Source organism: Sinocyclocheilus rhinocerous, unplaced genomic scaffold (genome assembly GCF_001515625.1).
Source record: "Sinocyclocheilus rhinocerous isolate Xijiao unplaced genomic scaffold, SAMN03320098_v1.1 scaffold1569, whole genome shotgun sequence".
NCBI classification, from domain to species: Eukaryota; Metazoa; Chordata; class Actinopteri; order Cypriniformes; family Cyprinidae; genus Sinocyclocheilus; species Sinocyclocheilus rhinocerous.
Window position 1 is genome coordinate 642,766 of NW_015663506.1, and position 21,107 is coordinate 663,872.

Consider the following 21,107-nt stretch of genomic DNA (forward strand, 5'->3'; position numbering starts at 1 on the left):
TTTTTTCAAATCCATGCAACATGCAAGTTTCTTTACAATATGTTCACATTTTTATACAAACAAACAAACAAAAAGAACAGGATTACACTGTTTTAAATGTATTCTATAATTTGACAGAAGAAAATGGCTCCTCTTCTTCACACAAGTAGAGAATAAATGTAGTAGATCCTTATATAGAGAAAAGGGCATCACCATTTGTTTCCATTATTCATTAAAGATATCTGTGTGCCAGATACAATACTTCTAGAAACAGATTCATTTTCCTCCCTAAAAAAAGCTCTGCATTACATTTAGATGCATTGGTGGAGAAACGTTCCTCATATCAGTTTTGCCTTGAGGTGCTCTTAACACTTACAGGGTCTTGAAAAAGGTCTAAAAACAGATAAATAAGACATGAATATTGTTTTTCAGTAACAGAAATATATGAAGTAGAAAAAAAAGAAAAGTAATAACTTACTCATCTGACACAGAAATTATGCGCCTGCCTATATATGGCCTGATATATGACTTAGGTTTGTCTACCTCCATCTCTTCTGTATCTGAGGGATAAAAGATCAGTAATGTAAGGCATGTCGATATTGACAATACACACAGACATGCTCTCTAACATACTGTTAAAAAAGTTTTTGAGGATGTTCCACTAACATTTTACAACAGCAAAGTCCCCAAATAGTCTTTGTGAACAGTAGTATTGTTTTCTACCATGACAAAATAGAAATTTGTTAGGTTTGACAACCATTTTGCTTGGAAAAGAGAAAAAAGAAATGGCACTTGGTTCAACATGTTGTTATTTAATGCAATGACATCACCATATACTGTATGTATATATACATTTAGAAGAACAAATGTCCTATAATATATTATAAAACATACAGTGTATTTATTTTGTGATGTTGTACCCTTAAGATCTGCATCATAATCTTATGTAGCAGGCTATTGACATCTGTTGTTTCAGTTTTACACTCTTATCTTGCATTCTTTCTTTTTTTTTGAATGAATGAATGGTTAAATAAAGAATATCTACCATCAGAAGAGCTGATATAGTAGCGACCAAAGGCGTCTTCTTTTGGGATGTCTGGGTAAAGGTAGACGAGGGGGTTCACCGGAATCTTCTGTGCAGCAGTGAGGGTATAGTCACGGATGACGTTAGGCAAGGAAATCGACGCCAGATCTGATTTAGTGTAGGGCTTCACTGAATGTGTCTTAGGTTCCCCTGTATTTGATGACATTCATTCACGTACATTAAAAGACTGCAAGACAGATATATAAATAAATAAATGATCAAATACTCCAATTCAAACCAGCACACACCGTCCTGCGAATACTCCACCCATGTGATGGTGATTCCTCCGTCTCGACAGGATTCACTGAAGCGCAGAAGGAAAGTGCCCGGGAGTTTGTCGCTCAACAAAGCCTTCTCTCGCTCTTTACTCAAAAACCCTATAATATACCTGTATATATGTGAAAGAAAAAAAAAAGATAAAATTGGACTGGATAACAATGTCAAAGAAACTTCTATGTTCATGGCAGTTACAGTACTATAAATTGGAATATAGCTTTAGAAAATGGAGATTTTGGCATACTATCATGCTGTTTCGGGTTAGTTGACAAAGCAGCATCTTATATGTTTTTGTGTGAAATCAGATTTTCAAAAGAAACAAGTAGGATGGGACTTTATTTTATTTTATTGATGATGATTTCATGTTGACTTTAAAATTGTAATTTGTAAATCTGTTAATCTCAAAATAAAATTACAGAAAAAAATTTTTTTTTCTATATATATGAAGAGTTTAAATGCAAAATCCTCTGAGTGCCGTCTGAAAATTTCTTCTAAAATGAGCATTTTTATTAGGCTCTTACATTTATGTTCAGTTATTTCACTTTAATTGCATAGAAAAGGACCTATACATTGCCATTTGAGTACAATTATTTCTAATAAATAAAAAAAACTTTATTTGACCCTGTAACTCTAGCACTCTCTATTCTAATTCTATTGTTTTCACTCTATATTCTAATTCATTTGTATTCTATCTGTTTTTTATTTATTATATAATAATTATTTTATTTATTATACAATATTTATTATACAAACAAAAAGCAAAAAAAGCCTCGATAAAAAGTCACCTACATCTTGGATGCCCTGGGGGTAAGCAGATAAACATCAAATTTTCATTTTTGGGTGAACTATCCCTTTAAGCTTCATAAAGAGTTCCATCTGGAGAAAAAAATGGATGAAAAAGTGAAACTGCTGTTAAAAAAAAATGCGTAATACATGAATATAAACCATTTAATAGTCTTTATTTTTACTTCACATAACTGTATGTAACATTGCCTAATTGACCTGGCTTGGATCTGTAGCAGTATTTCTGACTGAAGGTAAGTTGTTGTTTATTTCTGTTAGACTGTATCTTGCTGTTGTGTGTGTACATGTGCATAAGACAATTGTATGTAAAGATATTTTAATGTGCAAAAAATAAATAAGTGCTTCACAAGATGGAGAAGAATGTCCTTTTCACAAACAAATGTCTTCACAGAAACATATATATATATATATATATATATATATATATATATAAATTTCTTCTAAAATGAGCATTTTTATTAGGCTCTTACATTTATGTTCAGTTATTTCACTTTAATTGCATAGAAAAGGACCTATACATTGCCATTTGAGTACAATTATTTCTAATAAATAAAAAAAACTTTATTTGACCCTGTAACTCTAGCACTCTCTATTCTAATTCTATTGTTTTCACTCTATATTCTAATTCATTTGTATTCTATCTGTTTTTTATTTATTATATAATAATTATTTTATTTATTATACAATATTTATTATACAAACAAAAAGCAAAAAAAGCCTCGATAACACTAGCTTGCTCTATTCTTTTTCTATTGTATCAGTTTTCTTTTTATTTATTAATTATTTTTATTTATTTATTTAAAAAAAAAAACTTGCTACGTGTACTGCGTTAAGCTAACTGAGACTTGTCATAGCACTTGCGTATCATTGCTCTTTTGTTGATTTTGATTGCTTCCATTGTCCTCATTTGTAAGTCACTTTGGATAAAAGTGTCTGTAATGTAATGTAAATGTAAAACTACTGAACCTAAACATAGGAGCCTGATCAAAATGCTTATTTTTGATGAAAATTTCAGACGGCACTTAGAGGCCTTTGCATCTGAACTCTTCATATATTTTAGAATTCTAGGACTTTAAAAAATCTACAATAATAATAAATATTGGCTGATTGTGCACATCTAAAATGGAACGGATTCTTATATATAGAAGACTGATTGTTCCAGCCCTAGATGGTACTGTATTTGTTCCATTGTCTGTAACGATGGAACTCTTACCCATCATTCCAGATATTGAGCAGGTGTCTTTTAATAAGATCCAGAATTCCATCGATCCACAGCCAGAATGGTACACCCCTCTCATTAGGAGACATCTAGGTGAAAACACACAAGTTATTTACTCTGCTTCCATTTTATTAGCTAAAGCATTGGCATGGCATTGCTTCATCAATGTTGATGTGACGATATTTATTGCACTTCCCTTTAAAATAAAAATAATATAACATATATTCAGTTAGTTTCGAGTTCTGAAAGCACAGCTGTTCTTTGTAGTCTCACTAAGTTTTGGTTTAGCAGTAAATCATGTGGTGACAGCTGAGGAACAAACAAAATGTTAAAAGAAAACGAAAGTAACGTTCTTGCTTTTGTTTGAACTGTTTCTATAAACTCACCTTACAAAATGTATTCCAATGGATGAGACCTTCAGGGTCACCTTGTGCTTCATGACCTGAAAACAGATACAAAATGTAGTGCTATGTATTGGAACTATATGAGCATTTACTCCCATTTCAAGAGGTAAAATAAAGCACATATAAACTCACTAAGAACTTTGTCGGCCAGCGTTCTCAGCTGCTCAGAGTTCAGCGCTCGTTTAGTGGCAGAAGAAAACTGCCAGCTTAAGACCTTTGAAAGCTGCCCCCATTTCACAGGTGGAGGATTCAAGAAGAACGACAGATTCTGAGAGAGAGAGAGAGAGAGAGTGAAATAGACAGCAATAGTCAAAATGTACACCTCAATAGAAGACAAAAACATTGATGAGGGGAAATGGCCGTACGTGGGGTTCACAGCAGAGCATGTTGTACCATAAGATGGAGCCCCAGGCACTAGGTAACTGATTCACATGGGAGATCACCACAATAGGAAGTGATGTGATCTGTTTAATAACAAAAAAACAGGTCTGGTCAGAATTACTTGTCTGATCTACTCTACAGTTGATATGTCACAATAGGTAGCTACATTTCAGAGTACTTTACCGATAAATCAACACACAGTTCTGGCTGAATGAGTTGAGTTTCAAAGTTAAGTATGTGCAGCTCCTCGGAAATGATGAGAGGAGTCTGTAATAAAAAGGGAAAAACATCAGCAATTCCTTCACTTCATTTTATTTGACATCACTTTATGTGTTTTTTGGCCTACCTCATTGGTTCTGTTGTTACTTTTCATCTCTTTTAATTGCTGTGGTAATCAGAGGGAAAGAAAGATCAACAATAAACGTTCAGTTAGACATTATATTGTATTTATTATTTGCAGTAATATGTTTGTTACCAAAATGTCTTACCAAATGACGAAATTCAGCTGCTAGACATCCACTGGATTCCTCTAAGTTCATAACTTTAGAAAATGTTCCTAAAATGTTGAATTTCCTACATCTAGGACATCAGAGAACAGAAGATTTGGATTATTTGAGCTTTGACGGCATGCATACAAATGCTGATGGTGGTTCTTGATAAATAATAAATTGTTCAAATGTTTTATTCAGAAAAAAACGGAATAATTTAATAATTAGGGTTTACATTTTGCATTTCAAGCTTATCTTCTGATTATTATAATGATCACTGTGCAGGACTATACAATACAGTTAGTAATATTGTTGCAGGTTTGGACTTTTGTCAAATGCAGACATTTTTGTGTTTGTTGTGCTATGTATCTAAATGCATTGGCTCATTCCAAACATCACATTATAGTAATTAATCATATTTGTGTTATGAGTTTCTTCGTAATATGTTACGTACCCTTTTATTGTGTCTTTCTCTGTTAAATCTCTACAGAAGAAAAACAAATTACTGTATGAATACATAGATAGATAGACAGACAGACAGAGACAGTCATACAGATAGATAGATAGATAAGTTTTGCTTACTTGTCAATAGAGACTTTTACTTTGAGTTGACAGTTCAGTTCAGGGAGTTTGACTAGTGATCTACAAAATAATACACATCGACATCACTGAAATGAAAGGCTTTTCTCAGACATTTACCATCAATTAAAATAAGGGACAGCACAGTGTTATCGACGGTAACTTCAAAGAAACCCACCTGATCTTGACTGTGAACTGAACTCCTGTTTTTATCACCAAGGGTCTCTGAGGATGTGTCGGCATACAAGGCTGTCTCTCCACCACAAGAGAACTGAAAGACATATTACAACCGCTGCCATCCTGTTCAAGACTAGAATCTTTCAGAAGTGACGCACATCACAAAATATATTCAAATTCCCCTGTTCCCCAAATCCTCCCATCAATACCCAAATGTTTTTTTTTTCTACAGCTTGTGCTCTACATATAAAAACACAGAAATGTATGAACGGATAAAGTATCGCATATTACTTTAATATAAGGTTTTTGAAGAGTGCAAGGGCCTGGTCATCTAGCTGGCTCTTGCCCAGAGTGAGGGGATCGTTGTTGTAGGTGAATTTCTGCACCAGTTCCTGAACTTTCTTCAGCTGCTGACGGATCTGTTGAAAGCACTCTGCCACCACTGTGAACCTGGATCACAATTCATGTATTAGCTAATTATAAAAATAATATATCAGTACCACGGACAGCACCAAACAAAATAAAGGACAATATGAGCTTATCAGCTCCAGTTTGAAACTACGTCGGATATAGAAATACTTTTATCAATAGCCTTATGGAACAATTTGTAATTTCAAGGATTTTATTTCTAATGAAATAATGAAATAATATAAAATTATTTAGATATCAAATATTTTATTTTGACATTATTTTGTTTCCAGGTCATTTGAAGCGCCCCTTAGAGGTTCTCACCAGCTCTGCAGTTGGTCCAGACAGGCATTGGGCGGCCCGCCGATACAAGCCATCTGCTGTCTCTTCTTCCACTCAGGTAACTCTTCTGATATGAGTGTGAGCTGGATCTGCTCGGCTAGAGTCAGTGCATTAGCGATTTCTTTTATCACCACCTGTACACATATATATGCTATATTTAAGAAAAAAATATGATACTGAAGAAAACTACAACATTAAAGTCACATTAAAATCAACACTGACATTTTTTTATATTCATGTGCCTTTGTAATCTTTAATCAAAATAACTTCCCCTCCCTCTTGCACATGACATCGCTCTTCTCAGATGACACGTTTACTGGTGTAAGGGTGGGAACGATCAAACGATCCAATCAATTCTCGATGGATAAAATCAAGTCCCGCCCTACATCTGTTCTAGTTTGAGAAGCCAGAGATGGTCTTATTATTGAGAGGTACCAAAGTCCGCGAATCTACCATTGGAGAAAGCTTAACACCAACTTGATAATCACATTACAGCCTTGAAGTCAGCTGTGCGACAGTCAATCAGTTTTTACAGATACCATAGAAAAGATTGAGAAATACCATGAACTGAATCCTACCTGTAGTACATGACTTCTCTTATAAAACAGCACTTTTATTGATATAATCTCTAAAAACAGACTGATCCGAAATGAATGTTTGATGTCAAACATGTTGAAGATTAGCTGTTTGAAAAGCTGTTCTCCCACAAAAGTAATTTATTTAGTATATACAGCTATTCAAAAAAAAAAAAAAAAAACGGCCTTTGGTCTCATGTTACACTTTTTGTTGTGTTATCCTTGGAGGCTTAGATTAACGTCACAATAGAAAAGAAAAGACTATCGCAACTTCTGTTTCATGCAGACTTTAGTTGCACATTCCTACAGATATGAATATTCCTGAGCTCAATCTTTCAGCTAAATCTATGTAGAGATATATTACTGAAATCTTGACCTACCTCTCTTTTCATGCTCAGCCCAACAAACATTTGTCTAATTGCCATTTCCTCCTGCTGGATCTCTTTTGTTATCTGGCCATTCATTTCAACTTCCACTGAAAATATAAAAATACAAATCCATACCATTTCTCATTCGTGTAAATTCATACGGTTTATGTTCACAACATTGATCTAACCAAATATATCACAAAGTATGAGTTAATACCAGGAGCGAAATGCTAACAATGTATCTAATGTTACCTCGACTCTGCAAAGTATTTCTCTTGAAGTCGTACTCATCTTGCACATCCTCCAGAACCTGAATGTCCTGTTCTATTTCCTAGAAGCAAATAAATATTGCAGCTGTTTGAAACAATGTATTTACTTGTAAACCGGTGTCATTTAAAGCGTTTTTGTGGTAAAGACCCAAAACCATATCATTGTTCACTGAGATGGTTTACCTGCACACTCGTTTTCAAATTGTTGACTTTATTGCCCAACTCATTTTGCTGTTCCATCGTGATACTCCCCTGTGATGAGCCACCTTTACCCTAAAAGCAAATTTACTAAGATGAATGATAAACACATGTGCAGGTTTGAAATGACAGCTGTAATGCAAGACTAAAAGCCTTACTTGAGTTCTAAGTGCATTTTCCAGTATCTTTCTTTCTTCATTCAAAGTGCTAGCTATGATCATAGCCATGTGAACAGGATCCTCCTGGAAGTGCTCCTAATGTGAGACGATTATTTACATTAGCTCGGCCATTTTATTTTAGAATAATGAAATCAAGTATATTATTCATGTATATTGAATGTAATATTGTAAGAAAAACAATATAAAAATTGCACCTGTAGGTTACGCTTAATTTTGCGTATATTATGCTGTAAAAGGAAGTTGTTTCCTAGGTTGAGACGGCTGTAGTGCTCATCCAGTTGGTTTAGGAGTTCATGGAAGCGCAGGGTTGCCAAAGATACGTTACTTGCAACTGATTCCCTGCAATCAACAATAATGTGTCAAAGATATGATTTGCAACAATTCATGATACTGAAATTCAAATTTGCAACTGGATAATACATTCAATAACTAAAAATGAAGCATTAAATTAAAACAATTCTCACCAGTCGTGACTCTCAATCCATTGACTGAGATACTGTCGGATCTCCATTGGAAAAGCCTCATCGTAAAGCTGGTCCACTTGCTCTAAATACAGAGAGTCCAGCAGCTGCAGCTGGCTCCAGAGTGTCATCTGAAAACATAAAAGCATAATCGCATATGAAATAGTGCAAGAGTGTTTACTTGCAACATCCTGCCTGTGTTTAATACATTTGTCACATAGTACCTTGTTTATGTGCAGTTGTGTTAACGTTTGGCATTAAGCCAATGATAATAGTTACTATAATAAAATGTGTTAGAAAAATGTGTTAGAAAAAGGCACAAATGTATTAATATTTAATAATTTATCACACTTTCATAAAAAAATACAAAAAAATAAAATTGTAATATTTTAATAAAAAAATTATTAGAGTATTGGTGCTGTGCTCATCCTTTAAAGTCACTGACCACGGTCACACTAGACTTCAATTTAGACTGTTTTAGGCTTTAGACAGTTAGGCTACTCATAGATTCCACTCTTAAAAAGACAGTTTTGTATGCATGGGAGTAAGGGTCATCAAACCCTTGTATTAATTTGCACTGATTCTTTCTTCAGGTCATAGTTGACCGATATTGAACTTTTGAAGGCAGCGAAATTAGAGACTTTTTTGCACAAGTTTGCTTTCCCGTATTCGCAAGTATGAATGGAAATCAATGGAACGAAAACTGTAGTATATATATGACTGCACCTTATGGCAGAGCAAAATATAATTTTAGAGACTGATTAAATGCTTCTGTTCTATGCAGTTCATATTTAACACATCCGTTCTTTTTTAAGCTGTATGTAAAAAATTAAAAATTGTATAGACTACCATGTCTTCTACTCAGGTTTCATTGCATTATAAACAGAGCAAACTGCTTTACATATTATTACATTAAATTAGTCAATTTTCCCACAGCCTTTACAAAAAGAACGAACGCTTAGATAACATAGCAGAACATTACCTTTCAACATACAAGTTGGGTCAAGGCACAAAAGCAGTATATCTCAGGCTAAGCAACAATACACACGATACAAGTAGACTAAACTGTTTCTGCTTCAGACTTATATTCTCTTCAGTGACCCCATAATAGTAAAATATGAAATATTGACGCAGGTTACAGCCCCCATCGGCACTGTAAGCCAATCGGAATGCTTTAATTACCATATGCAAATACACCAGCGATAAAAACCAATCATGTTCTAGTGCGTACGCTAAACCGCGCACCTTTAGCGAATGGCTGTTCTCGGCAAGCGCAGCCCTCCCTCTACTGTCACGCTGATCACAGAATAGGAACTGATGTGAAAACAGAAACTTAGCGAATCACTAGACTATTATTAAATTAAGTTTGATAATTAGATAAAAGCCGTTCATAATCATCTAAGAAGCACTGATTATTATCTTAAAAGAAAAAGGAATAGACATATCTGATGCATCACTGACCTTATGTGGAAGAGTCTTTCACGCTGATACTCTGTTTGGGGGAGGGGGTTGAGAAACTCAAGGCACAGCCACCGGGCAAGCACGCGTTTTCTGAGAAAGCGAGACCTAAACAGAGAAACGAAACTTGGATTTACGTCAATTCCCTATTATTTTACTACACGCTACTGGATATTTTAAGGAGACCCATTGGTTGTCCATGTGCTTTGTTTTAAATGTAGGGGCACAAACAGATAGAAATAGATACGACACCCGTTTAACGTACATTAAAATGATTTTATCATGAGATATGAGTCATTCTTCTTGTGAATTTGTTGAAAAACGTTGAATGAATGAATGCTCGTGATGTAATTTAAGGAAGTGGTTCTATAAAGGGGGAAACCAGATGCAGCTTTATAGTGAAACAATCCATCTAACATCACAAAATCCTTTTCAAATATTTGCTGATGTTTGCAATGCCCACCAAAATGATGTCACTTCCTGGAGGATGATGTCATTAAGAATCTGGGCCAGATTGCAACAAATCCCCTAAGCAAAAAAAAAAAACTTTTTTAGCTAGATTTCGACTAGAATAACCACTAAGGGTTTTCTAAGCCAGTTCCCGATTTTTGTTAGTTAAGGCGATGTTATAAAAGACAAACCGAATGAAATTTAGGATTTAAGAAACTGTTGGGGGTAATGCATGACAAGTAACGCGTTACGTAAATAGATTACTTTTTCAAGTAACTAAGTAACGCACTAGTTTTTACGTTACTTTTTCAAATAAGTAACGCAAGGTACTTTGTTTTCCCATTTATTGACTGACAAGTCTCCTGTCCCCATGTTGAGAGAAATCGGAAGTACAGCGGTGTGCGCTGTGTAAACATGTTACTGTAGTTCTAGACTAAATGTGAACATGCATTAATTCATCTCACACACAAAAAAAAAAACAGATTCAAGATTCATCAAAATGAATTACAACAGTGAAATGCAAACTCAGAATGTGACGCAAACTATAATTAAATGTTAAATAACACAAATATCCTTTATGTATTTAATCCCATTTTATTAACCAATGTCTTTGCTGCTGACCTTTGATGATCCACCATACTAATAAGTAAAATGTTAGATAAACTAACATTTGTGCTTCATTGTTTTTTTTATTACTAAACAGTGTTGAACTTGTGTTCTACTGTACAGACGTGAATTTACTTTTCCTTCAGCCTGAGGCTTATCCTTTCATTTTTTGGTGTGAAAGGGCTTTTACATTTGCTAAAAATAGAACTTTTTATATTAAAAACAAACAAGCAAGCCCTGCCCAGATTTAAAAAGTAACGCGAAAGTAATATAACATTACTTTCCATAAAAAGTAACTAAGTAACGTAATTAGTTACTTTTTTTAGGCAGAAATGCAATATTGTAATGCATTAGGCTACATTTAAAAGTAACTTTCCACAACACTGATAGGAAATACCTATATATTAATTACCAGTTAAAACAACACACCTGGAATATTTGTTAATAAATGATTTTTTTTTCTTTTTTGAAGACCATTGTGTAGCATTCCAGGACATAGAAAAAGTACAATAATGAAATTACAGTAGCCTAATGAAATTGTTGAAAATAAATCCATATGTTGACTTGAAGTGATATTTCACCCAAAATAAAAATTGCATCATCGTTTACTCTCCCATGTCATTCTAAACCTGTATGAGTTTCTTTCTTGTGTTGTTGAGCACAATATTTTGAAGAAGTGGTATGATATCAAGTTTGATATTTACTTCATTCCCTTTGGTTTGGCATACTGGCGTGGGGGGAAAATACTGATGTCTATAAAATATCATCAAACAAAACCGAAAGTTGATCATAACTTGATAAGTTGAAATGAGTTTCGTTTCTGTAACAATCTGAACAATACTATGCAATACATTTTCATGTCCCTGACATATGTCTTAATATACTGGATAAAATATTAACTTCACTGTTTAAAAGGTAGTAATAATTGTAATTTTATATCAATATAATAAAGTGATAGTTCATCCAAAATGTATTTTTATTTAGACATTTTCAACCAAACAGTTGGCGGTAGCCATTGACTCGCATATCATGGGGAAAAAATACTGGGAGTCAATGGCTACCGCCAACTGTTTGGTTGAAAATGTCTAAATAACAATACATTTTGGATGAACTATCACTTTATTATATTGATATAAAATTACAATTATTCAGATTGTTACAGAAACTAAACTCATTTCAACTTATCAAGTTATGATCAACTTATGATTCATAGTCCTGCCAACTGTTTTGTTTGATGACATTTTATAGACATCAGTATTTTCCCCCCACGCCAGTATGCCAAACCAAAGGGAATGAAGTAGATATCAAACTTGTTAGCATATTTGGTTGCAGAAATGCAAAAGACTTAACGTCATATTTTGCATGTCATATTTGCAACTCAAAAACATGAAGTGAAGTGTAAAAGTGTTTTTAAAAATGTCTAAAAATTGATGTTTAATTGACATAAAGCATATTGCAGGCTCATAGTGCATCTAGTCACAGACTTTAATGGAAGTTTTCTGTTTATAAAGGATAATATCTACATACGATAAAGAAAAACATGGTTAGATTCCTACTTCTAGCTCTAAATTACTGGATTCTACGGCGCAAACACCTCACATATGCTGACAGGAAGAATGTGGGTGAAAGCCTTTCCCATGTTACTTGCAGCATGCAGGCTGCAGCCCACTCAACAACATTTCCAACCTCATAATGCGAACAACCACAATTCCTTGTCATTGTGCCAGGATGCTGCATTCTATTTTAAGAGTGCACATTATTACTACTATTACTTCTACTACTAATAATAATACCATAGCTGAACCATAAAATTCTTTATTTAAAAAAAAAATGCTTGTCATAATATATACATAAACATTAAAATGAGAATAACATTAAGGCAGATTAAGGTTTGGGCAAATCTGAATTTTACAGGTAGATGAGACCAGTCATATTGTATTTATAAATTGTTGGAATGTAGAATTATGACATTAATAATACATCTGATGCATTTTTATATTGACAGTATTTTTGAATATACACTCTGCAAATGAAAATAGAGACATGATGCATTATAGTGGCATAGAGCCAGAAAAGTGAAGAACAGCAAAAGAAGCCAAAATAAAGAGATGAAAATCTTTGAACCCATCCATAATCTTGGAACCAAGCGAAATGGGGCTGTTGCCCTTTCTAGGGTGAACTCATCTGCAATGTGAACAAGGAAAAAAGTGTCATGTCATTTTCTGGTGACTGAATCATGCTTTATCAGCTCTGCTTATTAGTGATGTTTAAAATGTTACTTACAGCGCTTTCAAACTCAAAGGGGCTGAGGTGCTGGGTAATAATTTCAAACATTCCAGGAGACATGGGGGGTTCAGGAGAGGAACATGCATTTTGGACTGGACCACTGAGAATTGAGGACATTGAAGAAAGAAAGAAGAAAAATCAGAATCAGTTCATACAATCATGCAACACAGAGAAGAAACAAATTATAAAATTAAATCTTGTTGTGAAAGAAATTAAGATACTCACTTCCGATGGGAAATTGGAACTAACTGTGTCTGAATGTAAGGACAAACTGTGAAAGATAAAAAAAAAAAATGCATTTAGCATTTTCACATACAGTATGATAGTTATAATCCTGCTCTTTCCAAAAAAAAAAGGCCTGAAACTCAAAAAAAAAAATCCTCAACAAATGGAAAATACTACTGAAAAAAAAACACACTGAAAAGAGGTGCTTAACCTTAAGAAAATGTGTATTGTTAATAGAGATACATTCGTTTTTCTTACAATGAGTTTGACGACATTATGGTTGAGCATGATGAATAGAGTCAACAATACGATATATGTAAACATTGAGATAATGGGAAGTGACTATGTACGTCCCTTCCTGTCAAGGGCGTAGCTTTGGTTTGAACATTGGGGGGGTTGAAGTGTGAACGGTTTTAGTAGAGTCCCGGGTCATGCTCACTCATAAGGTTTATTTATTTGTTTGTTTGCTTATATATTTATTTTTGTGAAATGGTATTTTGTGCTATCATCTATGCAAAGTTGGTTGATAACATAACTGCAATAAAGTAACTTCATAGATAACAATTACTTGTTTGCAGGATATATATATATAGCCTATAATTTATTTTATATTATTTAGGCACTTATAGGCTATAGTTTGACAGAATGTTCTAATTCAACATGCCATGGGAAGTCAATCTAACTTAACATTTTCTTACACTGACATTGTTTATTTCTTACTTCTTAACAGTTCATCAGGCTCCTAATGATTTAATCTATGCCATCTTTTGGAATATCTGAAGGCCATGTATAGTTCTTAACTGTAGCATCTTTTATAATAAGACTAGCCTATTAATCATTACCAGGCCAATAATGACTTTTTTTTAATGAATCAATATACCATTTGTTATGAAGAAACAACCGCCTGCACAATTAGAACCAATAGCTACAACATGCCACAGTTGTAATATAAATCTATAGGGAAAAATCTATTCCCTTCACAGATTATCTAATATAAATTCTACAACAAGTTAGACTAAATTTTACACAATTAATAAGCCTACAATAAAACGTGATAAATTCTAGTAAAGGTGGTCATGAGTAGTTTAAAAAGATTTTAATATATGTCAGTGCTGGTTCAAGACTCATCTTTTCATCAGTCTTTTTAGTTTATTTGCCTTTTTTAAGATACTGTTCGACTTTCTCCATAGCATTTTAAAGTGGCTGTTTCTCTAAATAATTCAAATAAATCACATATTTGACCACCAGCTTCACGATAGGAATGGCTCGAGCAAATCTTATCACACTTCTCGAGCGCGCTGGTGAACGCACACAGAGTATACCGTGATTCGCGCGCCGCTCATGAACTTCAGTCATATTGTGCTGATAACTGCTCCGTTCGGTAAAGTTAGCGCTTATAAAAGCGCTGAAGGCTCGCTATTCAAATAAATTAATTAATAGCCTGATTCTAGGTTTCCATTAAGCATGGTATAAATATTGGGGGGTTGTACTTGCTAGTTTTGGTTATTGAGGGGTTATATCCCCCCCTGTAAACTACGCCCCTGCTTCCTGTTATTTCTTGAGTGTGCCAATTTTCTTTTCTTTTTTTGTAATGGTAAAAAAAAGTAACAGGGCTGTAAGCAAAATATCATGGGACACAGCTAAATTATAAAAAATCAGATACATTTGCAGACATCTAACCTTTGTTTTGCTGGCTGTTGTAATGTTTCCCAAAAGCCTCATCCTTCGGGATGTCAGGATAAAGGAACTTTAGAGGATTCTCTGGGACAACACCATCTGCAATGACCTTATAGTCCCGTATTATATCAGCAATGGGCAAGGCGTTGAGACGGTTTTTCGTGTATGGCTCTACAGAGATGAACTTTGGGTCTCCTGCAGGCAGAATACATGTGCTTAAGATTATTTAACAACACATTTAATACAATAAAGACAATGCAAAAAAAACAAACAAACACCAAAACAGCCAGGCATACTGAAAGAACAGCTTTTTCCCTCAGGCATTATTTAATATGAACAATTACATTTTCAATTGCACACTGAAAATAAGGAAATACAAATTTTATCTATAAAAGGATAAAGGGCATCTGCTAAATTTTGGAATATCTCCAGCCTGGAGTTTCCCTCAGCAAATACAAGACATCGTCTCAGTGTGGAAATTACAGTAATTGATTAACCTGTGTGGATTTGCAAACAGAACACTGTTCACTGCATGGAAGAACTGGCTAGGATTCTTATGTTGTTATTTTTGTTTTACAGCTTCACACCTGTAACATAATGTCCCCTACATTAAATACTGTATTGGGAATGTTATTCTTAAAGGAATAGTTCACCCAGAAATTAACATTTATTTAAAATTTACTCACCCTCAGGTCATCCAAGACCTAGATGAGTTTGTTTATTCATCAGAACAGATTTGAAGAAATTCAGCATTTATTTCTGCAGTGAATGGGTGCCGTCAGAATGAGAGTTCAAACAGCTGATAAAAACAAGATGTTAATTGACTGACTGGAGTCATTTGGAATACTTGTGTATTACTGTGATGTTTTTATCAGCTGTTTGGACTCTTATTCTGACGGCACCCATTCACTGCATAGGATTCATTGGTGAGCAAGTGATGCTAAATTTCTTCAAATCTGTTCCAATGGAAAAACAAACACATCTACATCTTGAATGGCCTGAGGGTGAATACATTTTCCGCAAATTTTCATTGTTGGGTGAACTTTTCCTTTAAAGTATAATGACATATTGTAGACAAACCATTTTCATCCTGCTCAACCCAGGTGAAGGTGATTCCTCCAAGGTGACTTTCACTAAAGCGTAGCAGGAATGTCCCTGGCTCCTTCTCCTTCAGTAAAGCACGTTCCATCTCTTTACTCACAAATCCCATTATGTAGCTGAGAAACAAAAAATAGCAGAATCCATTGTGAAGCAGAAAATGGTTTCTGCAGAATGCATCGCCACAAGCAAAAACTTTATTCAGCATAGCAGATAACGAGAAATCTCATTATAAATATACTGTTATACTGATAAATATACTGATAAAGTGATAAAACATCACAAAGATAAGACTGTTCTATCCAGTAGTTGTATTTGTTATTCATTACATGCTTATCAGAATAACAGAGCTAATGTGTGTTATATCTATTTATCATGCATCTGAATGTCATAATAAGGCCACTGACCCATCAATCCAAACAGGAAGTAAATGCTTCTTGATAAGGTCCAAGATCGAGTCCAGCCACAGCCAAAAACTAAATGATTTGCCAGGAATGTTTTCCTGAGAGCAACAGGGAAAAAAACTAATTGGATTTATATTGTTACAATTTGAAAACAGCATGAGTATATAATATTTATTCAATATTACCTTCCAGAACTTGGACCAAGAAACTTGGCAGTCATTATAAGAAGCGTGTTGACCTTCAGAAACAATTAAAACACTGTTTAGATGGAAGCCAAAACACATTTACAAAAACTGGGCTTTCAGCATGTTTATGGAACAACATTTGGGAAATACAGTCCACACAGTCAGCAGACAATGACATAAAATTACTTTAATGTCACATAAACCAACAAGTTTATAGAAAACATACCCAGAAGTTTATTTCCCAGCATGTTAAGTTGCTCTTTGTTGAGTCCTCGTCCTGCAAAACTTGAGAACTGCCAGCTGAGTACCTCTGAGAGTTGACTCCAACTTGCCCGCAAGGGGTTACTGAAGAATCCAAGGTTCTAAACAAGTCAGAGAAGTTCAAATAATACTTTATGTCCAGCCTTGCCACTGATTAAAACTATGACATCTAGTTATTTTATAAACAAGATACTATAAGGCTAGACATCCATTCTTTGTATCTGCATCAGAAGCTCACCTTGGGGTCATCAGTTAGCAGGTTGTACCACATGACAGAGGCCCAGCCCCCTGGGAGCTGACTGACATTGGAGATGACCACCAGTGGCAGGGAGCAAGTCTGAACAGGAACAAAAATACAAAACTCAGTGAGTGGTATTATAAGTGATGTAAAAAAAAAATCAAATCATTAAAAAAAAAAAAAAAGCATTACATTAGCACAGTAATTTCCAATATAAATGATTACAGAGCTGTCCTAAAATTGAATTTTAACTGTTGGTCTAACTAAATAATAAATTATTATTATTATTATTTTCTCAACATTGAAAAAGAATAATATATGTAATATGTCATTTATTTATACACTTGGGTCAGTAATTTTTAAAGAAATGTCAAACTTTTATTCATCAGGTATCCAGAGTGATTTATAATGTCTTATACAATTATAAGATTGATAAAATCTTATAAAATAATGTCTTATAAAATTTCAAATAAATTGTGTTCTTTAGAACTTTCTGTTCAAAGAATCCTGAGCGAAAGAAATGTATAACAGTTTCCACAAAAATATTACAACAACAATTTTCAGCATTGCTAGTAAAAAGAAATCAATACCAAATCAGCATATTAGAATGATTTCAGGTTTAACATTACAGTAATAAATTACATCTTAGGATATGTTAAAATAGAAAACAAATATTTTAAATGAAACTGTAATAGCCTTTCATAATTTTACTGTTTTTACTGTATTTGATCATCAAATAAATACTGTTTTGGTGAGTATATATATATATATGTGTGTGTGTGTGTGTGTGTGTGTCTATGTACGTACACACAAATGTAGTAAAAAATATATAAGATTTTCAGTTAAGCTTTAAATAAGTTTTTGATTATATATGGCAATAGTATACAGTATTTGATATACATATATATATTATATAGACACTAAAACATACTTCAAGATCAATATCCAGGCCCTGTAACATCAGCATGGCCTCAAAATTGAGAGAGTGTAACTCCTCTGTTACTGACAGGGGACCCTGCAATAGAGAGATGCAATATTATTATGCTTCAATGCCAAGATCAAGGATATACTGTGTGAGGCTGCCCTCTGTTGACAAGATGATGTATTCCTCACTGGATAACAACGTGGCAAAAATGCTACCATGTAACCAGGCTTGAGCCATGGTGTAGGCCTTGTAAGATGTGCCACTGGAAGTGATACACCTATAAAGTAAGCAGATGTTAGAAATAATGCAGTCTTACCTCATTTCCTTTTCCTCCAGTAGGACACTTTCTCTCTTTCAGCTGCTGCAAAACACAAAGACTTCATAAAATATCTTCGCTCTCTTAAAAAGGGATAGTTCACCCAAGAGTGAAAATGTTTTTTACTCAACCTCATGTTCATTTTCACACAGCTCATTCTAACAACAGTTCATAGTTATCACAGTTGTCAAACTCGGAAAAAGACACACACACACACACACACACACACACACACACACATACGAAATAGTAAAATATTCCAAGTCTTCTGACATTGAGTAACTTTATGAGAGGAACAGATGAAGTTATTCACTTTTTGGAGCTGTGGTCACTACCAACTGTCCTTGTATGGAAAAATAAGTTTTAAAATGTCTCCTTTTGTGTTCCATGGAGAAAAAAAAAACAGAATGTGGGTTTGGAGCAACATGAGGGTGAGTAAATAATGACTAATTCATTTTCCTACAGTGGGTGAAGTCATTTAAATATATTTAACACCAAAGCCTTATTAACAGTATTGGTCTTGATTCATGTGCTAGAATTCAGAGTGAAGTACCAGATGCCTGAACTCTACAGAAAGACATCCAGTCGACTCCTCAACATCCATCACTTTGGTGTTGTTGGTGGGGATGAAGAACTGTCTGTTCCTACAAGGAAATATCAGTAATCTTAGTTTTGATATTTTCTGGTTAGTCACAACTTCCACTGTACTGTAAATTACAGTAACCCGCTATGTAGAATATGTACAGAATTTAGCTTGTAAAACACTGCTCTCCCCCTCCCCCACACACTTAGCTGAAAAACTCATATTGAGATTTGGCCTAAATAAACAACAGGAAGTTGGTTCTTCTGTTTGAGGTTGAGTGCACTCACACTTTGCCTGGTGGAAGGTCTCTGCACACACAAAAATAGAAAAGAGTAGAAAAACATGGTCATGTTGGGCTAAATGCATCTGTGATACAAACATTGCTTGCATGGCTGTTGAACAATGAAAGAAAAAGTTGCATGTAAATGTGAGAACGATATTAATTATTATAGCCATAATTATAGTTGGGTCATTCCATGTGTATAGTCTTCATGTCCCTATCATAAATGCCACAATACATATTCACAGTCGTAAAGATGGAATTCATATTAGAGATTATTATTATTTTAGAAAGTTAATCTTTAATAATTTCACTATTGTAAATTTAGTTTGAGTGGATGCGGCATTAACGTCTAAGAAATATTCAAGATTGTTTGTTTATTTATTATTATTATTTTTTTTATCAAAATGAGGTAAGCAAAGAATATTATTGTGGGAATATTGCTTTGTTTTTTTACAGATTTTCCTGTAAAATCACTTTTTTCTCAACATAGATTCAACATAGATTCATCAGTCAAAACTTGGATTTAAACTTATTTAACGAAAATTAGATAACAACAATATATATATATCATAAATGACTCTTTATCGAAATGCATTTGAGATTTTACTTGGACAAAGCAAGTTCACTGACATCATCTTCCAGGAAGTGACATCATGTGTGGTAGGAAAACAACATTAGTAAATATTATGATGAATATTATGTGGTGTACTCTGGAATAAGTTGGTTTACCTCTGTCTAACAACAACAATAATAATAATAATAATCTGTATGATATCTAGACATTACATTTATTTTTAAATATTAATATTAACTTCAGATTGATACTCTTCTGTAAGCTAAATATCAGCCCCCACTGAGCAATGGCTTACTTTAGCTTTTTTTCCATTTTATGATCCCCACTCTTAAATTTGTATACAAACAAGTTATAAATAAAAAGGTTTAACAGAAATATATTAAGTCTGCTTTACAATTTTACACGCTTCCTCATATTACATCACAAGAATATTTCTTTTTAATAAGTTAAAAGTTTAATAATGGTTGATGTATTGCACATTATTGTAACTATTGCAAATGTATTGCATAACATGAATGGCCCAGGTTACAAAGATAAAATGTAGACATAATTCTGGGAACATACTTATCAAATGTTGTCTTGACTTTGAGTTGATAATCCACCTCAGGTAACTTAACCAGTAATCTGAAAAGAAAAAAAGTGAAATTAAATGGGCAATAATTGTGTTGGACTAAAGGCAGTCAACTCCTTGTGAAAGTAGACTTGTTTACATGAGGAGTTTGGTGGAAGCTGTGGTTCATACCTGACCTTGGTGGTAAATTGCACCTGTGTTTTGATGATTAGAGGTTTCTGAGGGTGTGTAGGCATGCATGGCTCCTTCTCCACCACAAAGGAGCTGCAAACATGACCAAAACAGATTATCTAGGTTCCCTGGTCACCCAGCGCAGACTTTCTATTGTGTTGCATTCATCGAGTTTCATGTATTTACGGCACTAATTGCCTTAAAGGGTTAGTTCACCCAAAAATGAAAATTCTGTCATTAATTACTCACACTCATGTCGTTTCAAACCCGTAAGACCTTCGTTCGAGTCCAGAAACGTAGCAAGGAGATCTGTAAAATAATCCATGTGACATCAGTGGTTCATCCGCAATTATACAAAGCTACGAGAATACCTTTTGTGCGCAAAAGAAAAAAAAATAAAGACTTCATTCAACAATTCGTCTCCTCCGCATCACCATGGTGCCATTTCGCTGGACGTAAACAACGTATGCTGTTCTGTGTCAGCTGCGTCACACGGATACGCTGTTTCCGTTCAGATCAAATCACAACAACGTAGGAAACGTTGCGTTGCGTGACGCAGCTGACACAGAACAGCATACGTTGTTTACATCCAGCGGATATTCGCC

The 21,107-nt window shown here is 34.2% G+C and overlaps 2 protein-coding genes across 4 annotated transcripts in view; both read right to left on the reverse strand.

The window, feature by feature from the left end:
- Positions 1-25: 25 nt before the first annotated feature.
- stat1b (signal transducer and activator of transcription 1b) lies at positions 26-9,982 on the reverse strand. Of its 3 annotated transcripts, XM_016539269.1 has the most exons (24): positions 9,915-9,982; positions 9,653-9,757; positions 8,195-8,322; positions 7,925-8,069; positions 7,710-7,805; positions 7,537-7,626; positions 7,337-7,415; positions 7,097-7,191; positions 6,124-6,275; positions 5,683-5,841; positions 5,393-5,485; positions 5,218-5,277; positions 5,090-5,119; positions 4,636-4,726; positions 4,494-4,532; positions 4,331-4,414; positions 4,132-4,230; positions 3,899-4,034; positions 3,749-3,804; positions 3,357-3,451; positions 1,312-1,451; positions 1,025-1,213; positions 458-539; positions 26-372 (listed from the first exon to the last, which is right to left on the reverse strand). In XM_016539269.1, the coding sequence occupies exons 3-24, from the start codon at positions 8,320-8,322 to the stop codon at positions 345-347; spliced, it is 2,166 nt and encodes a 721-aa protein (XP_016394755.1). In that variant the 5' UTR covers positions 9,653-9,757; positions 9,915-9,982; the 3' UTR covers positions 26-344. The 3 variants fall into 3 exon arrangements, with proteins under 3 accessions (XP_016394755.1, XP_016394754.1, XP_016394756.1); XM_016539268.1 differs by lacking the exons at positions 9,653-9,757; positions 9,915-9,982 and adding an exon at positions 9,174-9,270; XM_016539270.1 differs by lacking the exons at positions 7,925-8,069; positions 8,195-8,322; positions 9,653-9,757; positions 9,915-9,982 and having other exon boundaries at positions 7,537-7,641; positions 7,710-7,765.
- A 2,536-nt stretch (positions 9,983-12,518) lies between these two features.
- stat4 (signal transducer and activator of transcription 4) overlaps positions 12,519-21,107 on the reverse strand; it is a 14,352-nt gene continuing 5,763 nt past the window's right edge. The window contains exons 10-24 of the mRNA XM_016539265.1: positions 20,503-20,595; positions 20,325-20,384; positions 19,191-19,211; positions 18,874-18,964; positions 18,321-18,365; positions 18,011-18,094; positions 17,080-17,178; positions 16,807-16,942; positions 16,581-16,633; positions 16,399-16,493; positions 15,974-16,110; positions 14,897-15,088; positions 13,217-13,262; positions 12,989-13,091; positions 12,519-12,889 (exon numbers count right to left, since the gene is read on the reverse strand). Coding sequence (XP_016394751.1) covers positions 12,875-12,889; positions 12,989-13,091; positions 13,217-13,262; positions 14,897-15,088; positions 15,974-16,110; positions 16,399-16,493; positions 16,581-16,633; positions 16,807-16,942; positions 17,080-17,178; positions 18,011-18,094; positions 18,321-18,365; positions 18,874-18,964; positions 19,191-19,211; positions 20,325-20,384; positions 20,503-20,595 — 1,270 coding nt within the window. The 3' untranslated portion in view covers positions 12,519-12,874. The remainder of the gene's footprint in view (positions 12,890-12,988; positions 13,092-13,216; positions 13,263-14,896; positions 15,089-15,973; positions 16,111-16,398; positions 16,494-16,580; positions 16,634-16,806; positions 16,943-17,079; positions 17,179-18,010; positions 18,095-18,320; positions 18,366-18,873; positions 18,965-19,190; positions 19,212-20,324; positions 20,385-20,502; positions 20,596-21,107) is intronic.

Coding starts and splice junctions, on each gene's coding strand:
- stat1b (XM_016539269.1), bottom strand. CDS start 8,322: ATGACACTCTGGAGCCAGCTGCAGCTGCTGGACTCTCTGTATTTAGAG. Junction 4,231..4,330: donor AACTGTGTGTTGATTTATCG/GTAAAGTACTCT, acceptor GTTATTAAACAG/ATCACATCACTTCCTATTGT. Junction 1,214..1,311: donor GGTGGAGTATTCGCAGGACG/GTGTGTGCTGGT, acceptor CATCAAATACAG/GGGAACCTAAGACACATTCA.